This window comes from Cavenderia fasciculata, assembly GCF_000203815.1.
Source record: "Cavenderia fasciculata unplaced genomic scaffold Scf_EJPB12P01AWP9W-5, whole genome shotgun sequence".
NCBI classification, from domain to species: domain Eukaryota; phylum Evosea; class Eumycetozoa; order Acytosteliales; family Cavenderiaceae; genus Cavenderia; species Cavenderia fasciculata.
Genome location: NW_004457703.1, coordinates 125,832 through 153,061, shown reverse-complemented (window position 1 = coordinate 153,061; position 27,230 = coordinate 125,832). Strand labels below are relative to the sequence as shown.

The 27,230-nt window shown below is 33.6% G+C and overlaps 11 protein-coding genes across 11 annotated transcripts; 8 read left to right on the top strand and 3 right to left on the bottom strand.

Annotated features, from left to right (window-relative positions):
* Positions 1-706: 706 nt before the first annotated feature.
* DFA_06671 (uncharacterized protein) lies at positions 707-960 on the top strand (the record flags this gene model as incomplete). Its single annotated transcript, XM_004356844.1, has 2 exons — positions 707-716; positions 809-960. 2 exons carry the CDS (start codon positions 707-709, stop codon positions 958-960), a joined length of 162 nt encoding a protein of 53 aa, XP_004356898.1.
* Positions 961-1,568: 608 nt separating this feature from the next.
* Positions 1,569-3,320, top strand: drap1 (putative histone-like transcription factor; the record flags this gene model as incomplete). Its single annotated transcript, XM_004356843.1, has 3 exons — positions 1,569-1,674; positions 1,775-1,868; positions 1,952-3,320. The coding sequence occupies 3 exons, from the start codon at positions 1,569-1,571 to the stop codon at positions 3,318-3,320; spliced, it is 1,569 nt and encodes a 522-aa protein (XP_004356897.1).
* Positions 3,321-3,539: 219 nt separating this feature from the next.
* psenB (presenilin family protein) lies at positions 3,540-5,292 on the bottom strand (the record flags this gene model as incomplete). Its single annotated transcript, XM_004356842.1, has 6 exons — positions 3,540-3,695; positions 3,764-4,080; positions 4,161-4,474; positions 4,559-4,780; positions 4,862-4,935; positions 5,020-5,292. The coding sequence occupies 6 exons, from the start codon at positions 5,290-5,292 to the stop codon at positions 3,540-3,542; spliced, it is 1,356 nt and encodes a 451-aa protein (XP_004356896.1).
* Positions 5,293-5,820: 528 nt separating this feature from the next.
* Positions 5,821-10,177, top strand: mppA (mitochondrial processing peptidase alpha subunit; the record flags this gene model as incomplete). The annotated part of the gene is made up of 7 exons (XM_004356841.1): positions 5,821-6,318; positions 6,410-7,145; positions 7,341-7,616; positions 7,698-8,118; positions 9,164-9,521; positions 9,588-9,694; positions 9,766-10,177. The coding sequence occupies 7 exons, from the start codon at positions 5,821-5,823 to the stop codon at positions 10,175-10,177; spliced, it is 2,808 nt and encodes a 935-aa protein (XP_004356895.1).
* A 97-nt stretch (positions 10,178-10,274) lies between these two features.
* mrkA (putative protein serine/threonine kinase) lies at positions 10,275-12,357 on the top strand (the record flags this gene model as incomplete). Its single annotated transcript, XM_004356840.1, is given in 2 exon segments — positions 10,275-10,398; positions 10,418-12,357. 2 exon segments carry the CDS (start codon positions 10,275-10,277, stop codon positions 12,355-12,357), a joined length of 2,064 nt encoding a protein of 687 aa, XP_004356894.1.
* A 228-nt stretch (positions 12,358-12,585) lies between these two features.
* Positions 12,586-17,120, bottom strand: DFA_06666 (uncharacterized protein; the record flags this gene model as incomplete). Its single annotated transcript, XM_004356839.1, has 8 exons — positions 12,586-14,337; positions 14,414-15,105; positions 15,171-15,630; positions 15,708-15,842; positions 15,911-16,231; positions 16,306-16,464; positions 16,560-16,961; positions 17,055-17,120. 8 exons carry the CDS (start codon positions 17,118-17,120, stop codon positions 12,586-12,588), a joined length of 3,987 nt encoding a protein of 1,328 aa, XP_004356893.1.
* Positions 17,121-17,668: 548 nt separating this feature from the next.
* DFA_06665 (uncharacterized protein) lies at positions 17,669-19,069 on the top strand (the record flags this gene model as incomplete). The annotated part of the gene is made up of 1 exon (XM_004356838.1): positions 17,669-19,069. One exon carries the CDS (start codon positions 17,669-17,671, stop codon positions 19,067-19,069), a length of 1,401 nt encoding a protein of 466 aa, XP_004356892.1.
* A 136-nt stretch (positions 19,070-19,205) lies between these two features.
* On the bottom strand, positions 19,206-23,799 carry abcC8 (ABC transporter C family protein; the record flags this gene model as incomplete). Its single annotated transcript, XM_004356837.1, has 3 exons — positions 19,206-21,682; positions 21,766-23,398; positions 23,506-23,799. 3 exons carry the CDS (start codon positions 23,797-23,799, stop codon positions 19,206-19,208), a joined length of 4,404 nt encoding a protein of 1,467 aa, XP_004356891.1.
* A 775-nt stretch (positions 23,800-24,574) lies between these two features.
* Positions 24,575-24,759, top strand: DFA_06663 (uncharacterized protein; the record flags this gene model as incomplete). The annotated part of the gene is made up of 2 exons (XM_004356836.1): positions 24,575-24,669; positions 24,747-24,759. The coding sequence occupies 2 exons, from the start codon at positions 24,575-24,577 to the stop codon at positions 24,757-24,759; spliced, it is 108 nt and encodes a 35-aa protein (XP_004356890.1).
* Positions 24,760-24,989: 230 nt separating this feature from the next.
* On the top strand, positions 24,990-26,216 carry DFA_06662 (SAP DNA-binding domain-containing protein; the record flags this gene model as incomplete). Its single annotated transcript, XM_004356835.1, has 1 exon — positions 24,990-26,216. The coding sequence occupies one exon, from the start codon at positions 24,990-24,992 to the stop codon at positions 26,214-26,216; it is 1,227 nt and encodes a 408-aa protein (XP_004356889.1).
* Positions 26,217-26,367: 151 nt separating this feature from the next.
* On the top strand, positions 26,368-27,081 carry DFA_06661 (uncharacterized protein; the record flags this gene model as incomplete). Its single annotated transcript, XM_004356834.1, has 1 exon — positions 26,368-27,081. The coding sequence occupies one exon, from the start codon at positions 26,368-26,370 to the stop codon at positions 27,079-27,081; it is 714 nt and encodes a 237-aa protein (XP_004356888.1).
* Between the last annotated feature and the right edge of the window lie 149 nt (positions 27,082-27,230).

Here is a 27,230-nt window from a genome sequence, read left to right as displayed (position 1 = left end):
ATCTAGAAATGAATGATATAGTTTTCAATTTCTTTAGATTTTAGATCATACAAAACATATTCATATTCATAAATTCAATTTAATTATTATTATTATTTTCTTTATTTTTTTTTGTTTTTTTTTTTTCTTTGACAATGGAAATCAATATTATTGATCACCTGGTAGATTTGGTAAAGGAAGTTCAGTACTTTGTAGGGTATTTCTCAATACAATAAATTTAGTCAATACCAATTATAATAATTGATATTTGTTTAATAGTAGATGATATCATCACATGTACAGATTTAATTTGTTGTAGAACCCACACGCTTTTTCATTTTGCCGCTTACCAATTTAATTAAATTAATGAACCGTACCACATATTTAATACATCATACAATGTATGATTATATTGATAAAACTGCCCACTACTAGCACTCTTTTACACATTTTCCAATTCAATTTAACATGTACTCACATTAAAATTGTGTAAATCAATGATTGCGACATGTCAATTTGATTAATTGGATCTGTTAATTGATGACACCAACATTTAATACATCGTGTCATATACAATTTATTTGTGGTGGTGATAATATTATTACCGATACCACACCTCTCTAAATGAATATAAATAGTTTAATTTGATCATTCTTTAAAAATCATCAAATTCAATATCTTAATTTAATAAATATCTAATTCACTAAACAACAATAATAATAATAAAATGATTTTCAGTAAGTATCAATTAATTAATATATATATAGATCTATTTTAATATTGAATATTAATTCCATGTTTTTCTTTTTCTTTTTTTTTTTCTTTTTAGATTCATTCTCAAAACTTGGTTTCTCTTTAAAGCAATCTACCACTACTTCTTCATCTTCTACTATCCTTGGTCAAAAGCCAATGATGAATTACCAAAGTGAAAATAGTACTACATTTGCTCGTTTCACCAAACCATATTGGTCAAATTGGTAAATCTAAAATGTGTTGCCAAAATAATGAGCTCCTATGGCCATCCAATCCTGTAAAATGTGTACATACTTTGTATTCCCAAATATTATTTATCTATCTCTATCTCTCTTGATGTGATTCATTTCCCAATCAAATAACCGAAACCCTATTTATTTAAAAAATTAATAAAATCTACTTTAATCTAATTTTAAATCTTTAAAAGATTGTAACTTGTATTTCTTTGATCAGATTAGAATCTAATCTGATGATGATTAATCTATTATTTAATAAAATACAAGATAGTCCTATTACAAATAAATCAGGTCATCAACACCTTGTGTCATGACCATTATAATGAGAACCATGATGTTCTGGTCACAACTTTGTTATAACAAAATCTGTACTCTTCATGTCTTGTTAACAAAGTGTAGCTACAAAGATAAATTATTTCTTTACTTTATTGTGTACTAATGAATACTATTAACAACATAGAGAGTTTGAAAAAAAAAAAATTAAAAAAATAATTTTGAAAAGGAGGGAGAAGCAACAACAACAACAAATTACTCTTTTTTCAACTACTTTCTGATTCAGAAACATTAGTTTATCTAACAGATATATAGACAAAAGAGAGAATGAAAAAGAAATATAAAACTACATTCCCAAGAGAGAGAATCAAAAAGATTATGCAAAAGGATGAGGAGATTGGAAAGATTGCTTTGGCTACTCCCATTTTGATGTGTATGTACATTGGTGTAATTCGTCGTTTGTCGTTTCGATATATACATATTGTTGCATGTGAACTAACTTTAATATTCTATACTTGAAATATATAATATAGCACAATGCTTAGAGTTATTCATGACTGATTTAGTATTAAAAGCATGTACAGTCACACAAGCAAGGAATGGAAAGATTATAACTGTATCACATTTGTATGAATATCAAAAACTGATTAAAAGATAGATAGATAGATATAAGAAGAGACTAATCATTAAATGATACTATTGATTAATAGGAAATCATGTATACTTTCAGAACCAATGTTTGACTTTTTAAAAGATATCGTTGAAAAGGTACCCGAACAAGACGAAAAGACAGAGTCACGTCGTGGTAGACCAAAGAAGGAAGGATCGAATGAAGACGACACAAAAGAAGAGACTGAAATGGATATGGGCGATGATGAGTCGTCTAGCGAAGACGATGATGACGATGACGACGATGATGACGACGACGATGATGATGATGACAAGCCATCTTCTTCTACTACCACTACACCAGCAAGAGGACGTGGGTCTAGGGGTGGCAGAGGATCAAGAGGAGGAAGAGGTGGTAGAGGAGGTGCTGCAGCTGCTGCAGCTGCAAATGGAGACACACCACCACCAACCACAAGAGGTGGTGGACCTGGATCAAGAGGTGGAAGAGGTGGTAGAAAGAAATCAGTTGATCAAGGTGCACCACCACCACCAAACGGCGATGTAAATACGGTATTGGAGAATGGTGGAGAAATACCTCAACCACCATCAACACCAAAGAAAAAGAGAGCTAGTAGTAAGAATGCTAATGCTTCCTCATCGACAGAATCACCAAAAAATAGTCCATTCTTGTCATCTAGTACTGGTGCTTTACCAACCAGCAGTCCTACATCGGCAACCATTTCACCTCCATTATTTAATATGAATAATATTCAACAATTACAACCTCCACAACTACAACAACAACAACCAAACATACAATTCCAACCATCGCAACAACAACAACAACCAACATTCCAACCATATCAAATACCAGAAACATCTAATCTTTTTGGTAATATATTATCACAGTCTACATCTGCCATTCCTACGACTACATCACCTCCACTCACTTCATCACTATCTTCATTACCACCACTCACTATTCCATCTCTTGGCAGACCACAATTACCACAACAACAACCACAACAACCAACAATAATCCCAGGATTGCCATCTGTAGGAGGTGTAATAACAACACCTGTTGCAGGCAATTTTTCCTCAAAATCATCAACCACGACCAAGAAAAATATCAATTTTGACGAAGATGATGATTTCGATAGTGAACCCTCATCAAATACAACTACTACTACTACAAATACAATAGCCGCAGTAGTGGCTCCACAACAACCAAATAATAATAATAATAACAATAACAAAAATCATATAAATAGTTTAATGAATAGTGATGAATCTATCAACACCAGCATGTCATTTTCATCACATTTTACTTATCCATCTTTATCAAACCAACCTTCATCATCATCTTCCTCCAATTCTTCTTCATCATCATCATCTAAATCTAGTATTATGCATCTTTTAAATTCATCAAATTCCAAATCATCAGTCGAAGATGAAAATTTTGATGAATAGAGAAATAAAGAAAGAAAAAAACAAACCAAACTATACATATATAATCATAACAAAAATAGATTCCAGTAGTAGTTATTGTATTACTTATACTTTTTTTTTCGATTTGGAATGTGTAATGTGATCACTTTTGTGTTATTAATTATGATTATTATTATTATGATATATATAACTATACAATTTTGATATTTGGTGGATGGAAGAGTTGTGTGTGTAATAAATTTAAATAAATACTTGGTAGACACCTAATGTTTCGATGAATGGATACAAGAATACACTTGATAAGAAATAAAATAATATTCCAAAAGCTATAGATATTGGAAGTGCAGGTAATGCTTTTCTAAAAATAGCCAATAATAATAATGTTGCAAATAATCCCTAAAAAATAAATTAAATTAAATTAATAAATGAATGATTATTATTACTTTTTTGTTTGTTTTACATACAGTAACAATAGCAACAAAGCAGGTAAATACAGTACTCATATCGAATAAAGCAGCACGACCCAATAATACAGAATAGAAAACAAAATCACCCAAACCCAACTTTAAACTTCTTCTTTGTTCTCCTACTTCTTCAATTTCGATATCTTCTTCTTGTCCTTCTTGACCATCTTGTTGTTGTGATTGTTGTGGTTGATCTCCATCTTGTTGTTGATCACTATCACCTTCAATCAATGGTTCATTTTCATTATTACTATTACTACTACTCTTATTTGTTGATCTTGGTGATTGTACTCTATTTGGTGGTGGATCAAAGTTTGCTAATAATATCAAAATAAATGAATTAATTAATATCTATCTATCGTTTGTTTTCGACAATATTATATATATATAATGTTACCATTATAAATTAAAGCAGGAATAGTTTCATTTCTTTCTTGAGCAGTTTCAACCAATACACGAAGTGGACCCTTTGGGCAAAGTACCGCAAAAAGATCATAGATTGAGACGATGGCTAGAATTGACCATGTGGTCCATGATGGGAGACGAGTAAATGAAATGGCCATCAATGCAGATATGATAATAAGATAGGATTGATTTAAAATGGTTGGTGCATACCAAAAGATTGCTATAATACCACCTGCACTAAAATTCAACAATAAAAATGCAAACGTTATATAATCTATTGCTAAATTGTTTGCTTGTAGAATTGCCCTAAAATCATCATTTAAATAAAAGTATAATTAGTATAATTATAATATATAATATATAAATATATAAATATCTATGTAAACATACAAAAATATGTAACCACCAGTTGCAGCCAATAAAACACCAACTGAAAGGAACAACCAAGTATAAATAGCCTTTAGACAACGATACTTGTACAAAAAGACAAAACAAACGGTTGTAAATAGAATGGTGACAAGAAAGATTAATCCATTGAGTAATGATCCCCATATTTTCTCTCCAGTAGAATCATTACTTGATTCATTGTAATAAACTGTTATACCAACATATCTAAGAAACAATAGAGACAGATTAGTTTGTTGATTGATGTAAATAGATAGCAATGAATGAATGAATATTCATTAAACATACGAATTAAGATTATTTGATATAGATAGTTTTCTTACTGCCCATACTACTAAAAGCATTGTTATTGTTACAGGTTTCTGTAGAATGATGAAAGGGGTTAATATAAATATATATATATTGAATGTATATGACTATATGACTATTAATATGACTATACATACGAGGATAGCAATGATCATATGAGAGAAATCTTCAAGATCGGCTTCTTCTTCTAGATCTTCCTCTGATATCTTTTCACCACCCTCTCTATTTGCAAGTAGGTTTGTGTTTTCATTTATATTACTACTACTACTATTATTATTGTTGTTACCTCCATCTACATCTTGACTATTAATGATGATAGAGTCGTTGATATTTATGTTTTCACCATATTCATCTTCTTCATTGTTGTTACTCGATGATAGAGGATCTAAAGGTAAATAACTACTGCTCATTTTACCTCTCCCTCTATCACTTGTATTATATCTAGTTTAATCTTTAAAGTAAATAATAATCTAAAAAAACAATAATTAAATAAAAGATAAGAAGAAGGGAAAAGGAGGTTTATGTTTCAAAGGGGTCAAGACCTAATTAATGAAAAAAATCCCATTTTGTTGCAAAGGTACACAATCTTAAGATTGGATCGAAAAGAGAACAAATAAACAAAAAAAAAAAGATATATTCTAAAAAAAGGGTCTTTATTCTTTTTATTCTTTTTATTATTATTATTTATTAAAGATACTTCTATTGATCATAGCACCTTCAACTCAGGAGTGTGGACCGAAAAATTTAAATTAAACTTGAATGCATCATCATTGATTCGTCTTGAGGGTGTGTCTTTCAATATTATTTATTCATTTTCAAATTTTCATTCATTTCATTGTTTTAGTAATAATAATAATTAAATCAATCAGTATTTATTAGTAGTAGTAGGATAAGTTCGTGAAGAGCGATAGTAGTAGTAGTAGTGGGAAGGAATCATAATGAATCATTTGATTAAAAGTGGAATCAAATCATCATCGATAGCAATCAATCGGTCGAGTAGTAATCTATTTCAAAGATCACTTGTTGTTGGTAGACAACAGCAACATTCATTCTCTACGGGAGGAGAAGAAACAAAAGTAAAAGCTATATATGATCAATCGATACTTCAAAATTATGAAAGCAAGGTCAAAGAACAACAAAAACAACCAAAAAAGACATCGTCTACATCAAATTTTGTGTCAGTCACCAATCAACACCCAAAGTTGAAAGAGTTTATAGATTCATTGCCACCAGCAAGCACCTCTGATGCAACTACCAAGTTCCCAACCAATTTCAACAAACCAGAGATCACTACATTGCCAAACGGCATCAAAGTCATCAGTTTGCAAAGACCAGAGAGTGCATGTGCCATTGGATTATACATCAAAGGTGGATCAAACTATGAAACTGAAGATAATAGAGGTATATTCCATTTATTAGAGAAAATGGTTTTCAAGGTATGAAAATAATATTAATATACATATATAGTTTGTGTATATGTTGCATTGATTAACATTAAAATTGTTTCTTTCTTTCTATTTTATATAGTCAACAGAGAATGAAACATCATCAGAGATTGCAAAGAAATATGAAAATATATCATTGAATGCAATGTCATCGAGTAGTAAAGGTGTGATGCAAATATCACTTGAAGTGTTGAGAAAGGATGTAGAGTATATATTAAAGTCATTTTCCGATCAGATAACGTGTCCATTGTTTAAAGAGGAGGATATTGAAGAGCAAAAACAAAACTGCGCCATGTCTTATGACATGATGATCACGTCACCAGAGCATCTCTTGCCAGAGATATTACTCAATGTGGCGTATGGAGATGAGGGATATGGACACCCATTGATTGTACCACCAGAACTTTTGGAAAAGATTGACGCCAAGGCGTTGCGACACACCATCTCGACACAATATGTGGGCAAGAACATTGTCATTGCAGCGACTGGCATTGACCACCCCACACTCGTCAAATACGTGTCACAATACTTTTCATCGATCCCATACACATCGCAGGTGGTACAAGACCAACAAAAACAACAACACCAACAACAAAACTCGACCATGCTCAACGACGCATCCAACAGCTTCTTGTTGGGATACAAGGGAGGATCGCGTTTCTTTGATGCGGCACCGGGTATGGACCAAAGCTACTATTTGGCCTTCCCGGCACCCGGTCTACGCTCCATGGCACATTCAAACGATGTGTTTATCGCATTTGTCTTGCAGACGCTGTTGGGTGGAGGATCGGCCTTTTCAAGTGGTGGTCCAGGCAAGGGTATGCAGTCTCGTCTCAACTTGCACGTGGTCTATGCGTTGACACAGGTGCGTCACTGCTCTGCCTTTTTCAGCCTCTTCCCCGAGACGTCGCTTTTTGGCGTCAACCTTACCACCTCGGAGGGATACCTCAATCAAGCCATCAACATGGTGTTGCAGCAGATCCTCTCGCTCAAGCGTCTCATCACACCCGTAGAGGTTGAACGTGCCAAGCGTCAACAGAAATCGCTCATCCTCATGAACCTCGAATTGCGTGGCGTGATTGTCGATGATATGGCCCGTCAACTCTTGACCACCGGCGTCTGGCGTTCACCCGATGAGATTTGTCGCGGCATTGATTCAGTCACCATCCCCGACATTCTCAATTTCATCGACCGTCTTACCAAAAATACTCCATCCATCGTTGCTCTCATTGGTGACAAGGATAAAGCTCCAAATGTTAAAGATCTTAAAAATATTATTGGTACTAGTGGTAAATCATTATTCTAAAAAATAAATAAATAAAAAAAAAAGAAATGAATTCTTTATACTCGAACATTTTTAATTATTCGAGTCAAGAAAGTAAGGATGCCTTCAACCACAACAATAGTTAGTAATAATAGTAATAATAATAATGGTGATCATACACAAACAACAACAACAACAACAATAACATTTAATGATATATTCAAGATGACATATATCAGATCATTGATATTCAATCACGTCGATCAAATTTTCAAAGTAGAGTATGATCATTCAAACAAAGGTGGTGATAGACAACGATCATTAAAAGGAAGAGATATCATCAAGTTACCTTATCTTGGAATGATATCAAGGTATGCAATGCCATTACAGTTCATTCGTCATTATCTACCACCAACCGATCGGGTATTACCCAGAAGAAGAGTAGAGGTTATCAATCGTTATCATCGTAATGCAACTTTGGACACTCTTGAGCATCTATTGGAATTTCCAATAATAAATGATCCAGAGTATACATTCTTCTATTTAACAATACTTTGTCTCTTGGTGCAATATAATGTTTGACAAAACAATGGCATGATCACCGGCGATACCAAGATGAGAAATTTAATCCTTTGATTGCTTGTCTTCCACTTGGAAGGTCTCCTCCACTACCCTTAGTTAGTTGTCATTCTCAAAGTCTTCTCTCGATAACTCTTGTACATTATTGAATATTATTAGAAATTAATTATGTTTGAAATGTAATATTTGTTGATGTTGTTGAGTAATGCAATATACTACTATTACTACTAGTATAACTTATTATCCTCAATCGTTAAGGAAACTCTGGGTTGTACAAGTACCATCTACACTCTTTTGAGGAGGAGGAGGAGGAAGATTCATTAAACTAATATTGGGATGGGACACCTATCTATTTTAGGTGATCACAATTTTAGTATATTGTGTCTGAAAGTTTATCGTGTTGCGCGTCGCAACAAAGTTCTTCAAACACACCAGGGGGGAGTTCTTCAAGAAACACAACACTGAATTTTTACTTGTGCTTGTTTGTCGAAAATGCGTAGTCTCATTTCATCACCATTCTAACAAACATACAACAACCAACAACAAAACACAAGATATACAGAATATTATATTATACTATACTATCATCATTATTATTATTATTATTATTAATGACAGATCTGTTGGCTTTAAAATATTAATATTCAGATCCTCTACCCGACAACAAGCAGGGAAGGGAGTAAAGCAATAGAATAACAAGATAATCTTTATAATAATAATAATAATAATATAATATTTCACATATTACACCACACAATACACTAGATAGAATAGATAGGATATATAGATTACGAGTTTGGAAAGAAGGAAGTAAAGAAAGAATAAGAAGGAGGAGGAGGAGGAGGAGAGTACAATTACTATTATTATTGTAATAATTAATTAAAATAATCAAAACTATAGTTAGTCGAAGAGTAGAGTAAGAGTAGAGTATATTAATTAAGTTAATATACTACTGACTGTGATTGATTGGATGATGGACCATCATATTAATAGTGCTGGTAGTAGTAATAGTACAATAGCAAGTGGGAATAATACTACGACGAGCCAGTGCACCGATTTAGACAATAGTTTACAATCACTATCATCATCGACAACATCATCATCACTGGTTCAATTAAATAGTAGTATTAATAGTAGTGGTGCATTAAATAGCAGTACTTGTAGTACGAATAGTACCAGTAACACTACTACTACTACTACTACTACTAGTAGTAATAATAATAATAATGCACCACCAACAATGCAACAACCACAGGGCATTATCGGTAATTATATCATTGTTAAAACAATTGGTAGAGGTCAATTTGGTAAAGTTAAATTGGGTTATCATAGAAAAATACCAAATGAAAAGGTAATTACAATTAAAAAATATTCAATTGATTATTCATTTAATGATTATTAACAACATTGTATTTAGGTTGCAATTAAAATTATAAATAAAAGTAAATTGGATCAAGATACGCTAAGAATGGTTCAAAGAGAAGTTAGAATTATGAAATTATTAAATCATCCAAATATTATAAAGTATGTTTAGGGAAAATATAAATAATATTATTATTATAATATTTATTAATTTGATTTATTTTAATTTTTAGATTATATGAAGTGATTGAAACAAATAGAGCACTTTATTTAATAATGGAATATGCAGGTGAAGGTGAAGTGATGGATTTTATGATTGCACATGGAGTGTTGTCAGAGAATCAAGCAAGAACCTTTTTCATTCAAATCGTATCTGCCATGGCATATTGTCATAGCAAGAGAGCCGTTCATCGTGATTTGAAACCAGAGAATCTACTACTCGATACGAATCGTCAGATCAAGATTATAGATTTTGGATTGAGTAATGTCTTTACTCCCGGTTCCTATTTAAAGACTTTTTGTGGGTCACCTACCTATGCATCACCTGAATTGATCCTTAGAAAAGAGTATAATGGTCCGTCGGTTGATATATGGAGTATGGGTGTAGTTTTGTTTTGTGTTGGTCACTGGTTATCTACCGTTTGATGGTGACAACTATGTAGAGTTGTTTCAAAAGATTCTGGCAGCTGACTATACCATCCCCGATTACTTGTCGGCCGATTGTCGATCACTCATCAGTCGAATGTTGGTAGTTGATCCAGGTAAAAGAGCAACCATGGATGAAATCATTTTACATCCTTGGATGCAACCTGTATTCCATTTATTAAATCTATCTGGTACTTCAACTTCCCCAATTCTAAGTAGTAGTAATAGTAATAGTAATAGTAATCATTCACCACAACTTTCAATCGCATACTTCAATTCAACAACAACAACAACAACATCAACAACAACAACAACAAATCATTCAACAACAACAGGAATTGATTGCAGCGGGCAGTAACAATAATTATATTGGAAATGGAATGAATGGTGGAAACATAACGATTGATATGTTGGATGCAAATGTAATACAAGAATTGATGAACCTTGGTTATGAAAAGGAAGAGATTTTGAATAATGTCAAACAAAACAAATACAATGATTGTGCAGCCACCTACTTTTTGCTATGCAGTAGAAAGAATCGTGAAGCACAAGCCAGTAGCAGAGACATTGAATCATATGACGCATTCTATTCCGACCAGCCATCCATCATTGCTCCAACCGGCGATAAAAGTCCATTAATTAAATATAAAAGACATCATAGAAGAAGTCAAACTGCTGATAATTCGAATCGTCAACAACAACAAACTCAACAAAGTCAAGGTCAACAAGGTCAACAACAACAACAACAACAAAAGAGTCAACATTTAAATATTCCTCAACAACAACCAGCAATAGTTTTAAATCGATCATCCAATGTACAAAATAATAATAATGCCAATAATACTATATCACCAAATGAATCACCATTACAATCACCAGGATCGACATCACCTCCAATGGGAACATCTCCAAATACGAATATGACAACTGCCCCACATACGAGTAGTGCGACAGTTACAGGAGACAAACCACCAAGACAACCAAGTTCCGATACAATCAGACCAGAACTCAAGAACCAAATTACTAGTATATTGTCATCGGCTCCAGCAACACCAATCAATCGTGGCAATGGAACAAGACAAATCAGTAGATCTGCCAACGCATCGGCAAGCACATCACCAAATAATTCTACTCCTGGGTCACCTGTTGGTTCATTTATCAAACCTTCCATTCATATTAATAATAATAGTAATAATAATACAACAAAACAAACAATGCAAAGACGTGCAACTGCATCGGCAACATTAACACCTCCACAATTGGGACAATCGTTGAATACTTCAGGAGGACATGACAATCACAGCAGTCATATCCACCATATCCACAACAGAGCGAGAAGTAATAGTAGTAGTGTAGCAGACTCGCAACCAAAAGAGTCAAAGGTCATTGACGATGATTGGGTCATCTTTGAGGATTACCCAGACCAACTATACACCGATGGTACCTATGGTGGAACACCCAGACATCAATATGTCAAACAATACCAAACGGCCAACTCGGCAAACAGCAAAAAAAGATCATCGGTCCATAATCTATTATCATCATTTAAGAATATGTTAAAGAGATCTGAAGACAAGGAAATCACTCCTCCTTTAACCCACCATCAACAACACGCATATACAACTCATAATACACCAATCATATCATCTGTAGAAAATCAACTTACTAACAACAATAATAACAACACCGATGATCCCCATTATCATAGTTCAATTGATCCAACAACCATTTCTCCTTTCATTACAACTCCAATAAGTTCTTCTGAAATTTTAGACATTAATAATCAAAACCAAACAGATAATAATAATAATAATCCAAATGAATCAACCTCGACGACAACAACTGATGAACAAAATACTATATCATCTAATAGTCAACCATCAACACAACCAAGAATAGTTAGATTTGTATTTGGTGTACATACCACGTCAATGAAACCAGCACCAGAACTAATGAAACAAGTGTTGAGTGTAGTTTCCAACTTTTGCATTCCTCATACCCAAAAGGGAGACTATGCACTAGAGTGCGAAAGTGAAGGTGTACGATTCACCATTGAAGTTTGCCGAGTGCCAAGATTATCGGTCAATGGATTAAAGTTTAAGCGTATTGGTGGATCAGCTTGGAGATACAAAGGAATTTGTAAAGATTTATTATCTCAAATGAAATTAACAAATACTTGATCACAACCCAAAATAACAAAATAAGTAATAATATTAATAATAATAATAATTAATAATAATAATAATAATATAATAAAATATATTTGTAAATTAGAAGCAATTGGCAAAATAACTAAATAATAATGATTATTTACCACAATCAAATCTTTATTCCTACTACACAACCCCCACTAATCGAATTACTCCATGTTATAATAATAATAATAATATAATTCTTATTTATTTAATTTAAACCAATTGAATAATATCTGATGGTTTTCCAATCTGTTTGATTTTACCATCCGAGATGACTACGCACATATCATAATCAACAATGGTATTGAGACGATGAGCTATAGTGATAACAGTGCATTGATTGAATTCCTCTCTTATGGTCTTTTGTATGATGGAATCTGTTTCCAAATCTACAGATGCTGTTGATTCATCAAAAGCTATGATTTTAGACTTTCGAATTAGGGCTCTGGCCATGCAAATGAGTTGTCTTTGACCAACACTGAAATTAGCTCCACCATCTGTTACTTGTAAATCTAAAACTGATGTTGTTTGCTGCTGATGGCTTCCAATACGAATCAACTTGTCTTTTACTTGAACACGATCCAATACTTGATTGATTTCTGAATCACTGCACAAGTCAAAGGGATCGAGATTATATCTCAACGTTCCATTGAACAATACTGGATCTTGTGCAACGACTGATATCTTTTGACGTAAAAGATTGAGTGGTATCTCTGAAATGTCATAGCCATCAATTTCTATTGATCCTTGGCATCCTTCAACCAATCTAAACAATGAAAGTAACAAACTTGATTTACCTGCACCACTTCTACCACAAATACCAACTTTGGTTCCTGCTTCAATGACGAGATTGATATCGACCAGAGATGGGTCCAACTCTTCACGATATCGCATAGAGTAATTTCTAAATACAATCTTTGGAGTTTGTGGCCATTCATTTGGTGGGGCTATGATTTTTAGTTGATCTCCCAACAAAGGTTGATTGTCAATTTCTTTTAAAGGTTTACTTTGTTTTTTGGAATACCGTCCAGTAGATTTTTCAACCTTTAAAGAACGATAAAACTCCATTCTCTCGGTACTGTTCATAAATAGTTCTACTTCAGAGGCGACATAGAAAGCAGAGTTTAGCTCGCTCGAGAGATTTACAGCATATGTAATCGCGAGACCAACCAGAGCCGGGGATACTTGGTGTCTTAGAAATGTGGCAGCAACACAAGTAGCAATGACAAAGGTGGCACCAATAGTCTCTGTTCTGATTGTTGCCCAGATACCGACAAATCTTTCATACATTGAGATTCTAGTGTTGTTGTCTACCCTGTCCATCATATCTTTAGCAAATCTTTCGTTGGCTCCAAACGCCCTTATGATGTTTTGACCACCTATGGTTTCGGAAAAGTGAGTGAGCACTGGCGATAGTGAAACACTAGACAGACGAAAGAGCTCTCTTGCGTTGTTTAAATACCAATCTTTTAAGTACCACATGCCAATAATGACGGGTATGGCTGAGAGTAGAGCATACGGGACAGCCAGAGCAATCATGATAAATACAGAGAGGATGGAAAAGAACGAGTCTTTGGCACGTGACAAAGAGAGTGCTAATTGATTGTCGAGCACAGATGTGTCTTTGCTGAAACGATTAATGATCCGACCAGATAGATTCTGATCGAAAAACTGAATAGGTGAATTTAATACTCTGTCCAACGATATGTTATGATATTGGACACCAGCCGACAATCCTGCATATGAATTGACAATGTTTGAAAGAAAAGAAGCAGTACCAGAAAGGACTACTGAACCAAAATAAATACCCAAATAAAATGCCAACGACGAGTGTTTGAGACTGTCCCAGTCCTCTGTCCATCGACTTAACCAATAATTACCAAAAACATTTGATGCCGGCGAAATTATACTCATAAAAAATGTTAAAATAAAATAAATGGTTCCAATTGATTTTAAATATTTTAACTATATGGTTTACAAATAACAAATTAGTTGTGTGATTATTCTTTTTTTTTTTTCTTTTTTTTGTTTTTTTACATACATAAGTTTTATAACTAACTTTACCAAACTTTCTTTCTTCTTCTCCAACCAATAATCCATCTTCTTCATCTTCAAAATTTTCTTCTTGATCCACTTTTTTTTCTTCTTCTTTTTCTTCTTTTTCTTTTTCCTTTTCATCTTGTTGTAACTTATAAACATTGATTTGAGTTTTATCAAATTGATCATAGGTAGATACACTTTTAACAGTGCCATGTGACATTTCTATGATTTGATCTGCATATTCTAGTGGGTACATTTGATGCGTAACCAAAATAACAGTTTTTGATGGCATCAAATTTCGAATGGTATTTTGAAAAATGTCAATCGCAATTCCATAGTCCAACGATGCCAATGGATCGTCAAAAAGAAAAATGTCAGCATTTGAGTAGAGAGCTCTTGCCAATGAGACACGTTGTTTTTGCCCACCACTAAGATTAATTCCCTTTTCTCCAATCTCTGTCAAGTCTCTGGCTGGGAATTGTTCGAGGTCCGGTAAAAGACAAGAGACTTTTAATACCCAGTCATATCGTTCTTGATCGAATGAATGGCCAAATAAAATGTTTGATTTCAAAGTATTGTTCATAATCCATGAAAGTTGGCTAACATAGGCAATTGTACCACGTCTTGATAAACTTCCACTTGATATTTTCATATCTCCCAATATTGCTGATAAAATACTGCTCTTTCCACTACCTATAAAAGAGAAAAAGGTTAGATATTTAAAAATAAATTTATCATTTTACTTTTTTTAAACTTACCTATTGATCCAATAATTACACTTAGAGATCCAATTGTGAATTGTAAATTGATATCTTTTAAAATATTTTCTTGCATTTCTGTTAAAGGTTCTTCTTTTTCTTTTGTAACCTTTTCCTTTTCTTCTTCTTGGTCAATTATAATATGTGACCACTTGAAAGATGAATTTGAAAAATGAATTGCTAAATGACCAGTGTCGAGATCCAACTCTTGTTCACCAAATGTGGTAACACCTGATGCGCTAACAATTGGTTCCTCCAACTCTTCATTTAATAAAAATCTTTCTACTCTTTTCATTGAAACAAATGCAATAGATATACTAGAGAAAATAGATGGCAAAATACTCAATGGTGATCGAGCTATATATAAAATGGACAATGCTGTTACAATTGTAGTAACATCCAAATCATTTCCAAATAATACAAAAGAAGAAAATGTTGTTACTGTTACTAAATTTGGTAACTAAAATAATAATACATATATTAATATAATAAATAATAATAATAAATTAATTAATTATTATTTCATCTTTAACTTACAGTATTCCAAAATAAATCGTTTAAACCAATAAAAATATTTAACTTTTGAAGTACTTTAACCTCAGCTTTACGCATTTTCATAATCTTGTCATAGATTAAATCTATCCATCCATAAAATTTTAATACTCTGATGCTCTAAATACAATCAGAGTAAATAAATGTTGTTTTCTTTGTCGAATATCTCTTTTTTTTGATTTACATACATTAATAGCTTCAGTGAGTTGAGTGATTCTAATATCTTTTTTTGTCATAATTTCTTCAAAAAAAGAGTACTCCACCTTTGCTGTTAAAAAGTTGAGTGGTAAAAATAAAAGAAAGGTTCCAGCTCCAACTAGGGAGGCCCAACCTAATAATTTGAATAATAATACACCTGCGACGATTAATTGAAGTGGTTGAGTCACAGGGTATTGAAGATAAAGAAAGAGGTCTGTTGCCATATTAATATCAACCGATATTAAATTCATAATATTTCCTTTACTTTCTTCTTCGTTTTCTCTTGTTGTTGCTGAATTTGATACACACAACTAATAAAAAATAAATTAAATTAATTAATTTGGTTATTACAACATTGTATATTGACATACAGATTTTTATAAACAGTATTGATTAAAGCAGTTCTAACGTTAAATGATGCGATATGAGTTCTATAATCCCAATAAGAGATAAAAAATACGTTTGATAAATATAATAGAAATAAAATAATTGTATATAATAATCCATAATAGTATGGTTGTGATTGATCTTGGACAAAATTGGTCTAAAAAAAATAAATAAAGGATTGATTGATGAATTAATTGTAATTGTAATTTTAATATAAACTATAATTATTAATATTAATATTAATATATTTACAATTTTATAGACCATTAATGGAAACATCATTTCAGATGCATCACCAAGTATCTTAAAGATCATAGGACTGAAATAATCCCATCCAAATACAGAGAATAATGCTTTGATTAGTGATGCCCTCTTTTTAAGATTCTTTTTTGGGTCGTGATCATCATCAAAGTTATCAATGAGCAACGATGATGAATCTCTCTTGGTTTGTTTCTTTGGTTCAGTTTCAGTCCTTTTTCTATCCCAATGCTTTTTGAAACGTTTATATAGCAGATCAGATCGATCACGCTTGTTGATTGGATACATATCATCATAATCCAAATGTTTGTTCATACCAACTTTCATCAATCTATTCATAAATGATAATGTCAAGATTGAGAATAAGCTGCTTGTTTCTTCTGGGTTGATTTGATTCTACAAGATTTAAATATAAATGATCAGATGATGATGATGAAGTTAATATGATCATTCTTTACTAATATATTAGTGGGGGGGGGGATACTATACTTTAGTATTAACATTATTAAACTGACTGCTGCTACTACTTTTTGTAGCTGTTGATGGAGATGCCATGCAATTTAAGTTGTCTTTGTGTGTGTTAAATGTAATGACATCTGTGACAGAAAAGAGATGCTTAAGTAGTTTATTCTTGTCTCCATATTTGCTTGTTGTTTTTGTTTAGACGTTAAAGTATTGAGAAACGGTGTAGAACATAATATAATTTGTATAAGCTCGATGCAAGGGTCGACTGACAACAACCAAAATTGCTTTTTTTTCGAGCTCTCCCAACAAGTAGGGAATCTTGAACACTTTGGATAAGAGAGTTAATTAGTGACCATAAGCATTATGTCTTTTCCATTCTAACATTAATACCAAGAAAAGGTTAAGATCCCCCAAACACCACAGCAGGCAAATTTTAATAATCTATACTATCGATTATTCATTACAAAGTATGTTTCCTTCTTTTCAATGAAACTTCAAAAAAATGACATTTTTTTTAATTAAATTTTTAATAAAGGGGCAGACTATGAGGATCTTGAATCAAGCATTATTGTATTATACTTTTCAAATCTTCTTCTTCTTCTTCTTCTTTATAACTATCTATCTTATCTATCTCTCTAATGGTTGGACAAAGTAAATTACTATTTGTTGGTAATTTTGTCAACGATGTCATTATCAATCATCGAGGACTGACCATTAAACGTGATAGGTCATTCCATGACTTGGACGTTAGCAAAATTATTAAAGACTATCAACAACAACAACAACAACAACAACAACAAACATCTTCAACTAGTTTAGCATCTTCAGCATCTTTAACTGAAACAGAAACAACAGATTTAACACAATCAGTTGGAATATCGGACCGATATGAACAATCTGTTAATATTGTTTTGGGGGGAAGTGTTACCTATGGTTCATTGGCTGCTAGTTCATTTGGTGGTGCTACAAGTTACGTTGTATCAGAGGTTGGAAGTGATATTAATCAACAATTCACAACGCTTATCGACAATAATCCTCATATCAATATTGATCATGTCGCGCGATCAACAGAAACCAAGACAAGTTCCTACCAATTGGACTATTACAACAATCACAAAAGTAGATCTCTTTCTCTAAAGTCAAAAGGATCACCAATCGATCCTGTAGCGTGTCTCCAATCCATCAATGATATCAAACCCGATGCTATCTTTTTCGTCCCTGTCTGTGCTGAATTGGACTGTGCCTTTGTTTCCAATATCGTAGAGTCTATTGTAAATCAACCAAACCAACCACAATCACAACTTTACAGACCAACTGTTGTAGCTTGTGATGTTCAAGGATTCCTTAGAACATTTATTGGTGAAAGAGTGTCGACTAGACCAGCACTAGAGATGGATAGAATCCTTCAAGTAGTTGGTAGATCCTTTTCAAGATTGGGTGACAAGACTATTAGCATTATCAAGGCTGAACACGGAGAAGCAGTTGCAATACTTGGTGATCATGACCCAGGTACATGTGCCAAGTTGTTGTGTGACAAATATGGTTTCACAGTGGCATGTGTAACGATGGGAGGAAATGGTGGTTTTGTATCTTCCAGTCAAACTGGTCAACTCTATGTTCCAACATTCAAACCTACACAAGTTGCAGATGAAACTGGTTGCGGTGATACATTCCTCACTTGTCTTGTATTAGAACTTCTCAGCGTGGTCTCTCAAAGAAACAAACAATTGGCAGTTAGTACCGATCCATATGACAAACTTTGTAATCTCTATCTAACAGGTGAGGATATTTTACATTGTGTACAGGTTGGCAGTGCAGGTGCAAGCTTTTTGGTCGAACAAATTGGTCCCAATGGATTTGGAGATCGAACCAAAATAATAGATCGTGTAACCAAAGGAGAGAAACAACCCAAAGTACAATATTTACAATGGAACAAACCCAAATCAATGGTATTATTATCACCAGGAACTTATTCACAACAACAACAATTACAACCAAAACAACAACCAATTAAATCTATTACCAATTATTTTGTATAAATCTCTCTCTGTAAATAAATAAATAAATAAATAAATAAATAAATAAATAAATAAAACCTCTAATAATAATTATATAATTAATTTAATAAATATTTTATATATATGTTTGTTTATTTGTGTTTTTTGTTTTTTGGTTTTAATGACCAGATTTTTCAACCAAAGAATAAAAGATACTTTCATGATTGTTTGTTAAAACTTGAGGAGAGTCATATTCAACCAATTCACCCTTGTCCAAAACCATAACCTTGTCACTATCAATGATAGTGTTGATTCTATGAGCAATGGTGAGGACTGTACATTCGGCAAATTCCGAACGGATGGTTTGTTGGATGAGTGCATCGGTTTCAATATCAATGGCAGCTGTAGCTTCATCCATAACGATGATCTTGGCTTTTTTGAGGAGTGCACGGCCCATACAAAGCAATTGACGTTGTCCGACAGAGAAATTTTCACCATTCTCTTGTACCTTTGTATCGAGACCTCCATCGAGATCTTGAATAGCCTTTTTGAGATGGGTTCTCTCGAGAGCTTCCCATAGTTGTTGATCGTTAAAGTTGGTGAATGGATCGAGATTGCTACGAATGGTACCGGCGAAAATGACCGGATCTTGGGGTACGATGGCTACACGACTACGGAGATCATGGAGACCCAACTCGGTAATGTCAACTCCATCAATTTCGATGGTTCCTTTGAGTGGTTCGACGAGACGGAAGAGTGCTTGAGTAAGACTGCTCTTACCTGCACCTGTTCTACCGACGATACCAATCTTGTGACGAGCTTCGATGGTACAGTTGATGCCACGAAGAACTGGTTCCAAACCTTCACGATAGGCCAACCAGAGATCCTTGAAAACAATGGTTCCGTGGTCTGGCCATGAACGACCAAGACGATAGTCATTCTTGAGAGCAGCTTCTGATGGCAATTGACAATACTCTTGGATACGTTCGACAGAGACGACAGAGTTTTCGAGATCACACGACATTCTAACCATCCAATTCATGTTGCTTGTAATGGCCAAGGCATAGGTGATGACAAGACCGGCGGTACCTGGAGCAATATGGTGACTGGCAAGAACAGTGTACATGACAGTCGACGTGACAATACAAGCACCAAGGAATTCAAGACGAAGAGCCAACCAACGATTGGCAGAGATGTTGATGTAATAGCATTTTTGATTGTCGTCCAATAGTTTTTCATTTTGTTTAATGAATCTAGAACCCTCTTGGAAGGCACGAATCGTGGTGACACCAGCCAAAGTCTCTGAAAAGTGAGCATAGATTGGTGAACGTGAAATACCTTCGAGTCTGGTCAACTCACGACTACTATTGAGATAGTACTTTTGAATGTAGAAAAAGAGTGCAGCGATTGGAATCATGGCCAAAATGATAAATGGTGACACTATACCAATAACTATGATGGAACCAAATACTTGACAGAATGTGTTGAGGAACATACCAAAGGTACGAGAGATGACTTCATCAATGGTAAATTGATCCTTGGAGAAACGATTCAAGATACGACCGATTGGAGTGGTATCAAAGAATGACATTGGCGAACGAATGACAGCCATAAACATCTTTTCATGGAACAACTTGCTACCTCTGATCGAACCAAAGACCATACCAAAGGATTTAAAGAATGTAAGAGCGACAGCACCCATTGAAAAGGCAACATAGATGGAAAGATAATAACGGGCATTGTCAGCATTAGACTGATCAGACCATACAGACAACCACCAATTGGCCATAATAGAGAGTGCTTGAGTAGCTACATAGAAACCCATAATAGATCCAGATAAAAGACCTCCCAAAGCCTTAAAGTAGGATAGATAAACCTTGAAAGAGACTTTACCTTCTTGTCTAGATTCGACTTGAATGATTTTGTTATCACTTTTAAGTTTATCATCAGCTAAAGCAGCTGTGGTAGGTGTAGTAGACGATGGAGTTGGTGTAACGACTGCATTATTGACAAGACGTTGAGTTGGTGACATTTCAATACCATCTTCCTCTTCATTATGATTCTTTTCAAGATGAACATCTTCCAAATCTTCCTCCTCCTCTTGTTGTTGCTTTGGAATCAATGATTCTTCTTCATCTTCTTCCTCTAATTGTTCATCTTGTACATTTTTTTGTGGAGGTGAGAGGATAGCTTGAGAGTTGGAGGTACTACTTGAAAGCTTTTCAGATCTATTAGCACTCTTGTCAAGTGATTCTCTTAATTTGTTTGTTACTTCTTCTTCATCCTTTAGGGAATCTGGACTAGATGATTCATTGTGATGTTTCATTAAACTTGAAAAGGGACCATCGGCATTGAGCAAATCGTCATATGCTCCTTCTTCAACGATTCTACCTTCCTTCATCATGACGACACGATCTACAAATGGTAGATAATGTACACCATGAGTGACCAATACTCTAGTCTTTCCAACCAACAAACCAGAATGACCAATAACATTTTGGAAAATCGAACGACCAACATGAGCATCAACAGCAGACAATGGATCATCAAATAAATAAATATCAGAGTCATTGTAAACTGCACGTGCTATAGAAACACGTTGTTTTTGTCCTCCTGATAAATTAATACCTTTTTCTCCAATTTCAGTTTGATCTCCTAAAGAAAGAAATAAATAATTAATAATTAATTAATAATTGTTTTTGATTTTGATATGTTTTTTAGTTTTTCTTTTTACTTACCTCCAGGTAAAATAGCAATATCAGGAATTAAAGCACAAGCATCAATAACTTTTTGATAACGATCTTCATTTAATAAACTTGCAAATAATACATTATCTTTTAGGGTAGCATTTTGAATCCAAGCTTGTTGAGTGACCAAAGAAATGGAACCTTTGACAGCAATTGAACCAGCAGGGTTTGATAAATCACCAACAAGAGAAGAGACAAGACTTGATTTACCTGAACCGACTTGACCGACAATAGCAATCAACTCACCTTGATTGACTGTCAAATTAATATTTTTGAGTGTTTCCTTGCCAGACTCCCATTCCATGGTGGCACCTTCAATCTTGATGGCTACGTTTGGCTCGGTGATGGTATGACTAACAACATTTGGATTGAGTTCAGAACGCAAAAGGAAGTTTTGAAGACGATTGACAGAGACTGAAGCTTCGATCAAACTCGAAACGACATTGGGAAGCATATTGATTGGGAATTGCATAACATTGAATAGAGAGAGACATGGGAATGCAATGGCAGCTGTCAACTTACCACCCATTAAAACATAGACTGTAAAGGTAAAGACACTAACGAAAATGGGGGACATGGACCAAAGTAAAAGTGAGATACCTTGGATATACTTGATAATCTTCATGACTGATAGTTCTTCGTCACGAATCGATTTGACGTGATCCATAAAACTTTGCTCCCAACTGTACAATTTAATTACTTTGATGCCATTCAATACTTCGTTGACAGCTTTGGTACGACGATCCTTGAGACGCATAGAGACTGTTGTACGCTTCTTGGCGAGGTTACTAATGTAGAGATTGATTGGAATCATGATAAGCATGACTGCGAGACCTGCAAATACTGGTGGTCCCAATTGACGATAGAGAAGGATAAGTGCAACGGCAATTTGAGCGGGAGCACTCCAAATCATGTGTAGGTAGGGACAGAGATCCATAAACTTTTGAGCATCGACCGACATGAGATTGACAATCTCACCGACAGTGGTACCTTCACGCAACGAAGTACGAAGAGCTTTACGATAGACACTAGTGACGACGGCAGAACGAAGCCACATACCAACACGGAAACAACGATGGAAATATTGGTGCAATGTCAGAGATTGGACGATTGGTGCAAGAAAGTAAAAGAGTACATAGAGCATACCGTCATAGGTCGATACATTACGAGTAGTGACAAATGTAATAATGTTTCCGAGAAGGATTGGACCTACAAACAAGAGTGCATCTTGAATGGCCTTGAATATAGCAGATACATAGAAATGTGGACCAAATGCTTTGGATAGTGCACGAACGAGTGATGGTTTGGGTAGGGTCAATTGATGATCCCAAGCAGCTTCAAACTTTTCAGACAAATTCTTTGCCCAATCCAATTCGGTGAGACTTGGCACATCAGACATATCGAGTGGGTTCTTGTAACCCTTTCGCAAGACATCGTTGATCCACCAAAAAGTAATACGTGAGAACAAGTTGGCATCTACCTCTCCTTGAACTCTATCTTTCATCTTTTCATAAGACATATCATTGTCAAAGAATAATACAGCCGTAATTGATAATATTAAAATTAATATATATCCTCCAATAAATGATAAATATTCAAGTATTGAAACTATTGTTTCGGTTTGCTAAAAAAAAAAAGAAAAAGAAAAAAGAAGAGGTAGAGTAGAGTATTAGAGTTGGATCCGATCATTATGATAAATATTAATTATTATTTGTTTTTTTTTGTACATACATGGAAAATACCAAGAGTAAGAGTACGTAATTTAATGGTAGCAGTAATAAAAGCAATAACCCAAAACAATCTTAACTTCCAAGATCTAGAGACACCCTTTTTCGATTCCAATAATACCAATAGACATGCGTAAACCCATTGGAAAAGCGTTGCACCAGAATAGAGGAGAATGTAAGACTTTGGATCAGTCACACCCATGACAACAAACCAAACGATCTTCCAACCAACCAAAAGAAAAGAGACAACAATCTCTAATTGAATTGAACGTTTCCATTGTCTAAATTGTTGTACCATCTGATCGATCGTTAATATATCTGGTCTCTTTAACAAAGAGTATAATTGTTTGGTTCCAAATAAGATGAGGAATACCGTTGGTATGAGCATCAACACTGAATCCTCAAAGCAAGGTGCAAAATCACCTCGCTTCCATACTATAAATTGTTCTTCATCTCCACAAAACCCCCATTATTTAGATTAAATGTATATATGTATATGTATATATATATATATATATATAGAGTTTGAAAGTGAGAGAGAAGATATGTGTATAAAAAGTAAAAAAGTAAAAAATACTATACTAATAATGAATAATAGTACAGTTTAAATCGCAATAGATAGAGAGAGAGATAGATAAATAGATGGATGTTGATCAAACTAGTATTCTATTCTGTCTGTCTGTTTAGTTGTGGGTGGGTGGGGGTGGCGAACTCTCTCTTTTTCTCTTTTAAAATTTAAATAAATATAAATTTTAAATTGGAAAAAGGGTGGGTGGTGATTGGTAGCTCTAATCTATTATGCTCGCTACTGTTTATCGAGAGTGTTTTAAAACAAAAAAAAAGTTTCACAAATATACGCGAGAGATCGTGAACTTGTTTAAGATCTATAAAAAAAATGAAAAAATAAAAAATATGATAGTGTAATATTTATATTATTTATATGCTGTTGTTGTTGTTATTGTTGTTGGAGTTTTAAAACAAATAAAGACAAGAGCATGTGTTTATAAACGAGCACAACGATTTTTTTGCAAGTTTTCCACTTTGACGTTCTGTGGTGATGAAAACAAAAAATTATGAGTTGCCCACGAAATTTCATTCAAGAAGCTATCGAAGAAGCTTGTTCTACCGATCAAACCCACTTTTTACGTGTACTCGTTCCAAACACACTGTATACATCGAACCACACCCCCTCTGTCTTTTTGTTATTGTCTAATCGTGATGATATTTATAATAATATATTATTAGACTATCAATTTAATCAATTTCCTAGAACTGAGTAAACCAATATATGGTTTAATATTTTGAAAAGATCTTTGTTGGAAGTTTTCAAACGAAGTTCATGTTTTTGAATTTTCGCGCGTGATATTGCAATATGGCAACTGTTTTTTAATACCATTTCGAAATTGGTACTCCCATTTTTTTTATTAAACAAATAATTTGTAAAAGATAGGTAGATAGGAGAGAAGCAAATAGATAGAATAGACAAACATGGTTAAATCATCTACATTGCTTCACAATGTAAAAGATATACATAAGGAGATGGTTGACAGTGACCAGTTGGATAGATACACTTTAGAGTGCTTGAAAAAGTATTGTAAATTAAATCAACTAGAATTATCTTCTTCAACAACAAAGAAATCTTCTATCATCAAATTAATAATTGATCATCATCATCATCATCATAACAATGATAGTAGTGATGATGATGATGATAATAATGATAAAGAGAACAATGTAAATACTATAAATATTAATAATAATAATAATAATAATAATAATAATAATAATAATAATAATAATAAACCAATCAAACCACCAACCAAAAAGAATACTACTACAATTGCTACAACTACAACGACTCCTACTACAACTACAACTAAATCAACTGGTACATCAAGAAAATCAATCTTAAAAGATAAAACCAACAACAACAACAACAACAACAACCAAGAATCTATTATTATTCCAAAAAAGAAAAAGGTATCATTTAGTGATTCTCAACAAGTAAAGGAAATAGAGATCATTCAAGGTGAGAGAACAAGATTCATTCCATGTAAGAATGAAAATCTAAGAGATATCATATCACAATATGAAAAGGAATTGTATGAAAAGGAAAAGAATAGAAACCATGGTGATCAAGATGGAGAAGAAGGTGATGAAGAAGAAGATCAAGAAGAAATGGAAAAACCAATACCACCACCAACAATGATTCATTCATTTGAAAACGTTGAAGGAGAGGATGAGATGGAATATGATACCGATGAAATGGACAAGGAGGAATTGATTGAAGTATTAGAGATGAATGGACTCAAAACAACAGGTTCAAAGGCAAAACTCAAAGAAAGATTAGAGGATTTTATTATCCAATCTAAACTGGAAAATGGATCAAACAAGGGAGAATCACCAAAAAGAAAAGGAAAAAAGAAATCATCATCATCAAAACAACATGGTGATGAATCTCCAAATTCAAAATACCTTCAAGACTATGAAAACGATTGGAATGAATGGAGTAGATTAAAGAAAGAAGAAAGTGAAAATAACCTCTATATGAAAAAACCTCCCTCTTCATCTGTCTCATCAACCAACAACAACAACAACAACAATGCAAAGCCCTACATTAATTTGTTTGAAGCTTTTACAAACTCTTTATCATTTACTTCTACTTCTTCTTCCTCTTCTTCCACCTCTGGACTCAATAAAAAGAAAAAGAAATAATAAGCATTTTGTTTATTTTTGTTGCAATGAAATTTCACCCCTCCGTTTGTCATTATTGTCTAAATGTTTTGATCGACTTGTTTTTGATCTGTTCATGTTCTATATTTATATTCGACAACGAAGACATACAATTAATTAAACATTAAATACAATGAAAAAGACATGGATATTTTCATTAGAAGAAGAGTGTAAACAAGAAAGAGTAATAGTAGTTGACAGCAAGAAAGTTTCGATCAATGGTGTACCGATAACAGCCGAGAGGGTACAAGGAAAGTTACATTTTAGTGTATCAGAGAATGGAGAGTTTCTTAATAATCATCATGGAGGAAAGAATTGTTATACAGTAATAAGAGATCTCGGACTCAAATCATTGGGTCTCAATAAACGATTGTATCTCAACAATGTCGATGTCGAAAATGGACATATTCTCAACAGTCGAAGGAATGTAACACTCTTTGACGTAGCATTACTCGCACTCTTGTTTATAATTGCAGCGGCTGTTAGTACCATTGCATCGATAGTAATGATCCCATTAATATTTATAACCTACTTTTTTATCTATCGCAACAAAGTGGTTCATATCAACAAGTTACCAATACCAAAATATATTGATGGTGTTGAATCAACTACTGTTGGTCCATCAGGTGCTACCTGTTGTACAGTAGGAGAACCAACTACTCCTACGACGATTGATCCATCTATCATTGCTTCGCCAACTGAATCAACAAATATAATTATCACCACCGACAGTAAACCACAAATAAATAATGAACAAGAACAACAAGTAAACTATGACTCTTATCAAAATCCAATGATTCCCAATAATAATAATAATAATAATACAAACATAACAATAGACCAATAATAATCAAAATTTAAACCAATAAAGTGTATATATATAGTAATTTTAAAATAAATACAAATAATTTATTACGATTAGTAATGAATCAAAGATATAGGAATTAGCAAAAATTCCCATTTGTTTGTTTTGGTTGGTTGGTTGGTTGGTTGGTT